Source organism: Aspergillus lentulus (genome assembly GCF_001445615.1).
Source record: "Aspergillus lentulus DNA, contig: Alt01, strain: IFM 54703, whole genome shotgun sequence".
In the NCBI taxonomy this organism is placed as follows: Eukaryota; Fungi; Ascomycota; class Eurotiomycetes; order Eurotiales; family Aspergillaceae; genus Aspergillus; species Aspergillus lentulus.
The window spans coordinates 1743378-1751470 of record NW_028322123.1 but is presented as its reverse complement, the minus strand read 5'-3'; the positions used below and the strand labels follow the sequence as shown (position 1 = coordinate 1751470).

The following is an 8093-nucleotide window of genomic DNA, read 5'->3' as shown; positions in this document are numbered from 1 at the left end:
TGTGGATATGGTTCCCGCTGCAATTGTCTAGAACCTTCAGAAGGGGAAGAACCAATCCTCGACGGCAATCTCTGATTATATCACTCAAACCGGAAGCTTAGTATTTGCGAGTGGAGACATGTCCTCAGTCCATTGATGCACTCACTGTGTTGACCTCGCTCTGCCACAGGCAATCTGAGCATGGATGTACGGTACACTCCAGAAGTGTCGGGGACACCGAGTTGGACCGGTCCGTATTCAACAGTGCCCACACAGAATTCATAACCACTCCAGGAGTTCTCTGAACAGATATTTATGCTACAGTCGAGGCTCAGGCACTATAAATCCCGAACTTCGATGTTTTAGGAACATTAGAGCAAACCCTCTCATACTGTTTGGATTTCAATGGTATGGTTGTGGATGAACATACATGAAGCTCTGAGGCCAGCATTAACATAACATCAAATAGATAAACAAGGGGAATCATTATGATTGAAATCAAGATGCACATGTCTTGCGCCTATAACTCCACGGAACAGGGACAAATGGTACGTGAGAAATCGTAGCAAACTCATAAAAAAACAAACGACAGGAATACTCCGTGTCTTCTCTTGCATCAGCGGGTATTTTCCCACGCATTTTGATCTACGAGCGATTGAACGCGAAACGTGATCCCCAACCCCTGGTCTTCTTCTCATTGCCTTGAGCTCGTTCGCCGGCAGTGATCTGGACAGAACAGTTGCTCGAGTTCGAAGTCTTGAATCCTTTCTCCAGGTCATTGAGTCTCTGGCTCCTTGTTTCCTTCTGGCCTTCTTTCGTCTGGGTTCTTCTGAGCTGCTCAGGGACCTTAGGGAATCTGGGAGTCAAGGGTGTCTTGATCGCTTGGACGACTTGTCGTGCAGAACGACGAATAGTCTCTCGCATTGCCCACTGGCGCTTTTTGGCAACGAAGAAAAGAGCTGTTGAGGATACTGCACGATGAAAACACATCAGTACCTGTAGAGGAAAGAGAAAATCGGGATAGGGAAGGGGAACAAACATCCAATGACCACAACCACACCAACAATTGTACAGAGAGCGATCATTCCTTTGGATGAGACGCCCACTGAATCTGACGATGGACCCGATGCTCCGGCTTCATTTTGAACGTCGGTGTAGTCCTGCGCTGCGGAGCGTGCCAGAAAAAGGCTGAAGACGGCGCAATAGTAGAGAATCGTAGGTCTATACATCGCAATAGGATGCTCCTTGGCGAGTTCACTCTCCTAACACTGTATCTTATGTGCTATTCAAAGAATCCGTAAGACGGTTGTAGAATTTCACCACGGAAGAGATAATCGCAAATAAACAGGCGCTGGAGGAAAGACAAGCCCGGGGACTATAGTACTGTTATACACTCTCAGTCATGGCACAGCCTTCAAGGGGCTTGAGTATTTGTGAAGAAACTGCTGCGTCAAGGCTGCATACTGAATGGTGATAGGCTCGAAGACGATTATCTCGGCCCATGTACACACCAGATTCTGCATCTTCAGGGAACGTGCCCTATTTTCAGAGTTCAGTGACAAGACCCCATCGACGAATCAGTCGAGCGGGCCGTTCATCACAGTGTGATATAGGCGCTGATTCTCTGTGATTGACGCTCAGGGTGCGACGGCTCGTTTTGCCATTTTAATCCAGCAACCAATGGTAGCTAAGCGCTGGCCGCCGGGATCTGAAGAATCCATAGAGGGCATCTTTATGTCCTAGGTGGAGTCTTGTGTGTGCCGTGCAAGGTCAAGTAATACCGAAGCCTTTCTGCCTAAGGGATCTCTTGTCGTGGAAAAGAAAGAGGATGTTTGCTTCCGTGATGTGTTGACATGATTTCGAATCTTACTGCGCTACTGTGGGAATATACACCGCAACCCCCGCTAAGTAGGTACCCCTTCATGCTTCATTTCAGGGCATAATAGACATATATACTGCTTAATGGCACTTTCAATCCAAGCCTGTTAGAATTTAATTATTGGTCCATATATGTTCGAACAAATTCGAGGGCTTTTTTTTTTTTTTTTGGTTCATTTCACCATGTTTCCTTCCGAATACCGAGTCTAGGTACTTTCGCGTAGCTATTGCGTGACCTGTTTATGCCGTATCCATGAGTGAGGATGTATTCTAAGGTGCACTCTTGCCTCTAATCAAAACCGAGGAACTCCCTCGATACATAACATGGTTTGGAGGGACGCCAACCATAGTGTGAGATTACGGACTTGTACAGTCTGTAAGCTTCTGTATAATTTTTCAGAACGAGCATCATCCATAAAAAACCTCAGTATGATCATGAGTCCGTGAGTATAGTATTGGAATTTCAATGCCTTATGAGGCAAAGACGTGGTACATCCCAAAATGGAAGCTACCACCTGAGGAAGATGTTTCTTCTGCTGAGGGAGCTGGCGATCTTGACTCTACCTTTTCATCTTCAAAAGGATTCTTTTCGTTTGGTCCCTTGGTCTGTAAAAGTCTCCCCTGCCCATCATCTCTACAGGCTTGCACAACAACTATCCTAAAACTTGGGAGACATCCAAGACGGTTCTTCCCTGACAAGGAGGCCAATGTGCGTGCCATACATCTCAAGCGAAGTCGACGTTCATTGCTGGGTTGAGCATCCAAGAAGACAACGATATGGAGAAGCAAAACATTGGCCCTTCTTCACCTGGTAACTCTCTAGCCATATCTGAATTCGGGCGTGACGGCCTTGCAACTCAATATGAGGGCGATGAACATCTAGAGCTTCTCCACATGGAACAAAATGACAATGAGCCAATCTCACCAAACCTGGAGGCAGTTATGGAGAAAGATAAGGGGTCAGATCTACCGCAAGAAGCTCGTCCTGCTCCACTGCTTCTTGAACGGCCCCAGAGCTCTGGACTCGATGTCGCGGGATTCTCCTTCGGAAAACCTGGTCCACGTGGAAGGCCACTTCTGCTACAAACGTTGACAAAGAGGCCTTGCTCGGCACCCAGGAATCCTTCCTTGGAACAAACCAATAGGCGTGGCATGACTGATCAAGCTAGACACCAAGACCAAGTAAAGTTCGTTTCTCCAATGCTGCCACTTTTTCACATATACTGATTGCCCTTTAAGTTCTATCTCTCATGCCTCGGACAAGGACTGCACGATGTACGGACTGATCCAAAATAACATATCCCGCTCGAGCGCGACAAGGTCCTGCTCTCCAGCAACGCACAAACCCCAGGATTCGGGAACTGCAGAAAACTGTTGTAACAGTGCCGAAAGCGACGCTTGCAGAAACACTCCAATGGGTCGACTACACATCCAGAGAGCGCAAGACGGTGCGTCGAAGACAGCGGGTGACTTGCGACGCATCGCCACGAATGCAGGAAATTCAGGTGGGTAAAGCCTGAAAGAAGTCCTATGTAGGAGGTCTAACTTCATAGACGATAACACCAACTCCGTGACTCCCCAACCAAGTGTAAGTCCCCTCCAACATTTTCTCCAGAGTTACTGACGGATTCTAAGCTTGAACATCATGGTGGATGTTTGCTAAAGCAGCGCAATGGAAACCAGGAATGGGCTGCTGCTATGCAGAAAAATCCAAACCGCCAGGATGAGGTTATGAACAGAGAGAGAATGCCTGATATGCACTCATTGGGGTCCACGACTGATCATTTCAAGATCTCGAAGCGACGTCCCAAAAACGGGAAAAAAGTTCCCAGCGCGAAACGAACTATGACACTGGCTTCGGACAACGGAAGCTCGCAATTGTCAGAGGAGGATCTGTTCCAGCTTCTAATCAATTGGATGAGAGTTCGAGAAGAAAATGCAATCGCTGCTTCGAATTTACAGGAGCGAATGGAAGCCTACATGTCTGAACTGGCAGAGGAAAACAAGAGTCTGAAGAATCAGCTCGAGACCCTTGACAATCAATTACAGCGTAGCAAGTGTCAAACTACGACATACAGATCCCAAATAGAGAACTGGAAAGCAAAGCTAGCGAAGTTCAAGGGTATTCTCAACGAGCTTGGGGCAGAGTATCGAAATCTTCGCAATGAGAATCTCCGACTCAAAGACTCAAAAGCAACTCTGGAGAATGAAAGAACCGAAATCGAGTCTGGAATTGAAGATGCTAGGCGCCAAATTTCTCAGGCTGCGGTTCTCGTCGGGGAAAAAAGAACTCAACTCGCAGAGTCCGAGAAAAAGGTTGAAGCGATGACTCTGGCCTTGAAAAATGCAGAAGAGAAGACAGTAATTGTTCAAAGCCAGTTGATGGAAGAAAGGAGAAGGTCATCAATTCTCGAGTCGTACATTCACAATAATTCGAGAGTTCAAACAAAGCAGCTTGCGGTAATCCGGACTGAACAGCAGGAGATGCTCAGCAAGGTCAACTCTGCGTTTGACATACTGGGTCAGAGTGTGAATGCTTCCCAGGTAGCAACTCAAACCACGTTGGAATTGACACTCGAGAAAAACTTTTCACTTCTCAAAGAACTGAGCGAACAGCTTTCGAGGGACAGAGTGGATATTCACCAATGCAACGACATCGTCCACAAGATCTTCTCAAGGTATGACCGAGACCAAGTACTGGGGAATGGAATGCTGACTTGTTGCTGTCAGCGTTAATACGTTCGATTTCAGGCTAAATGAGGGACTCGAAAGAAACTTCACGCTCAACGAGAATGTGGCACATGATATTAAGGAGCAGCTGAAGCTCTTTGAAAACAATAACGGCTGTCATATGGCGCTTCTCAAGCAGCTCGAGATCAACGAAGAACAGTACAACGCCGTGCGCGAAAGGTTGGAAGCACTCGGGCCAAGCATGCATAGCATCAACTCCTCTCTCATGGGGCTCAACGAGAAGGAGATTGATCTTACCCAGCATATTACGCATCTAGAAAAGAGTATCTTTGAGGCGCAGAACCTGGCTCCCTCAACAGATGTCCGTGGTCTGTGCATGGAGAATGCCGCACTTAAAAATCAAATCGAGCAGCTTTCGATCAAAGCGAGTTCTGCTGAAGAGAATGCTAAGGCAAAGGAACTCGAAACCGAGGAAGCAAAGCGTGCCCTTCTGGATGTCACAGCAAAGATGGAGGAAGAAATGAAACGAGCACAGGATTTCGAGGCTGAAGCCGTCAACCTGCGACAGAAGACAATATCTATCGAGACGAAAATTCGGGAGGAATTGAACAGAGCGAGCATCATTGCCAGAGATCAGGCCAAGGCAAGGTTCGAGCAACAAATCCATAAACTGCTGCGAGAGAAAGCAGAAGCGGAAAAGGATATGGCCATGATCAGGGAGTCGCTGGCTGAGGTTCAAGCCTCAATGGTAATCAACATAGACTCTTACGAGGGCAGTTCCACTAATGGTTTGCAGGCTGAAAAGGAAAATGAAGCGAAGAAGCGAAGAGATGAATTGGAGTCGATAGTGAGTGAATCAGACTTGGAGACGAAAATGAAAATAGCTGATTCCTGTAGCTCCTGGAAAGAGAACAGCGGATACAGAACTTAGAGGACTTCCGCACCCAGGAAGTAGCTCGGATGAGTGAGCAGGAAGCGGTACTCGAGCTACTTCGAAAGTCAGAGGCTGCTGCTCTGGCCCAACAGAAGAAAATCTCCCAGCAGCTCGATGAAGCCCAAGGAAGAATTGTCGAACTTAATGATAGGCTGACCTCGAAAGACATTGAATTCGATAATCTCCAGAAGAAGCTATACACATGTCAAAGTGATCTACTGGAGAAAGGGGAAGAACTCGCACAGGTCAAGAAAAAGCTTTGCGACGCCGAATCGGACAGGTCAACTCTGGAAACAGGCAAAGCGAAGGCGAAATCCGAAATACACGCTCTCCTCAAAAGGCTTCAGGACTCGGAGCGCTGGATGAAAAATATCAAAGCAGCGATCGCTCGGCCAGATGATCCTCCATTCGGCGGACCATTCCCGGGTACTTGGAACAAACTGAAGGACTATCTGAGCTCGACAGACAACCACAACCCATGTTCCGATTCACAGAAAAGTACGGTCCCTACAGGTCTTAGTGTTGTGAATGCGAGTAGAAGTCCTTCTGTAACCTCGACACCGAACAGGATCTGTGAGAGTCCTATTCAGGGCTTTGTTCAGACGACAGAGGTGATATATCGGACACAGAGCTTTCAAGGCGGCGGGCTGTCTTCACCAGTTCAAACTAATGCAAGAGCCGGGAATATGGACTCCGTTAGTCGCTGTGAAAAGCCACAACCACCAACTGAAATTGTACCATTCTCGAGTATTCGGCAGCAGCTATCACCCGCATCTGGCTCATCTCTAAGCCCTGAACCTAGCGATCTTGCCGAGATGCTAGACCTCACTCCGAAGAACAAGTCTCCACAGGGCAATACGGCCGTGGACACGCCGAAACAAAAGAACGAGAAGAGGCTTGTATCTACACCGCACAAGGCTGACGGTTTCGACCTCGGAATGATATGTGAAAAGTCGCGGAACTCACAGTACCAGTCGCTGAAACTGAGCTCCTTGGCGACAGAAACGGCTGATGGTCATGAGAACGCAAGGGAGGATCAGGAAAAGCAGAAAACCGTCACTTTCGAGGCAGAAAAAAAGGTAAACAGGATTGAGAAGCGGAAGTTCTCAGCGACCGTGGACGACACTGGTGAGGAGAGCGCTTCCGAGAATCGGCTTATCAAGAAACCAGAACGCACCACGAAACGCACTTATAGTAAATTTCAGCGCCCTCCTTCGTCGAAGGGGGTCCCGAAGTTTACAAACGAGTCCAATGCTTCTCCAGCTGGCGAGCGGACGAATCGTGATACGCATACGGAGAATCAATACACGAGCAATGATAAGAGAGCACGAGTGTCTGTGGCGCCGTCGAATTCGAAGCCTAGAGGGCAAGCGCAAGGGACTGCCAACTATTTGGAGCGCAGAACAAGCCCTGCTAGCTTAGCGTCCGGAAGCAGCAGACAATCATCGGCGATTGAAAATGATCCGAAAAACAAGAGGTGGACGACACGAGGTGCAAGGCGCGGAGATCGGAGATTACGCAGTAAGCGCCATCCTCCTTGCAAAGAATCTATAGCTGCTGATGGACACAGGTGACCGCTACAATGCCCGTTTCAGTCAGCGATATAATGAACAGGTCGATGGTATATAGATAGTAGAGCCCGAATTTAGCTCCACAATAATGCACCTGAAGGTTAGCGACAATTTAATTATGAGGAGGGAGGAGAAACGAGATACGCAGCGTATTTATCACGAGATTGAACAAGTCACGAAAGGGAGATACTGCTTATGTAGTCGAGAAGATGGGGAGAAAGTGAAGATATCGAACATGATAAAATTAACCCAGAATGTACTGCTCTAAACGCCGGAATGCAAGACCAGAATAGAAACAGCTTAGCAAGACACGAGTCCACTCAGGTGCCCAGAGTATCGCTTTTGCCGCTGATTTCCCTAATGTACATGATGGTTGATGGAAGTAACGGGCTCGACTTGTCGCTGCCTTTCGAGACGTTGGATGGTATAGGAACGGAGTGTACTCGTTGACGCCGACGAAGACTGAGCCGAATCTCCAGGACGATCCCTTTATTCGAAGCGACCGAGCTTTTGCAGATAGTTGAATAAGAGAGACCATAAATCATTTCGCCCTTCCACCCTTTGTCGCTTCCAGGAACAAGACCTTCTTCTTCACCACGGGGTCATATTTGAGCATACTCAGAGGGCGATGCGTACGGGGGCGGATCATTGTGCGATAGTACCCGGTCATAGCCATGGAGATCAGGCGAACGGCAATCGTGCGAGATTTCGCTGAGAAGAAGATCGCAAGTCAGTCATCAGGCATCCGTTCTCCGCGGAGCAGCATTGTGAGCGGATGAGAATCTCCGGGTTCGCGTGCTAACAGCGGCGGAGTAGAAATCTGCGCATACCTTTTTTGGCCATTTTGGCGACTTGCGAGCGAGAGACAGCAAGAGGGGGAAGGAGACTTGTCGTGACGGATTCCGAGTTATCGGAGTTTGTGGAGAGAACTTTGGATCTGGATAGTATCACGTGATATATGACATCCTGGAGTGGAATAGTGCGGAATGTGGAAAATGCCAAGACCACGGAGTGCTGTCGCTGCAGGTACATAGGAAAAG

At 48.1% G+C, this 8093-nt stretch overlaps 1 protein-coding gene across 1 annotated transcript; it reads left to right on the top strand.

Moving 5' to 3' along the window:
* Positions 1-3271: 3271 nt before the first annotated feature.
* Positions 3272-7111, top strand: ALT_0542 (uncharacterized protein; the record flags this gene model as incomplete). The annotated part of the gene is made up of 6 exons (XM_033554907.2): positions 3272-3362; positions 3411-3445; positions 3493-4535; positions 4588-5395; positions 5446-7003; positions 7053-7111. 6 exons carry the CDS (start codon positions 3272-3274, stop codon positions 7109-7111), a joined length of 3594 nt encoding a protein of 1197 aa, XP_033410798.2.
* Between the last annotated feature and the right edge of the window lie 982 nt (positions 7112-8093).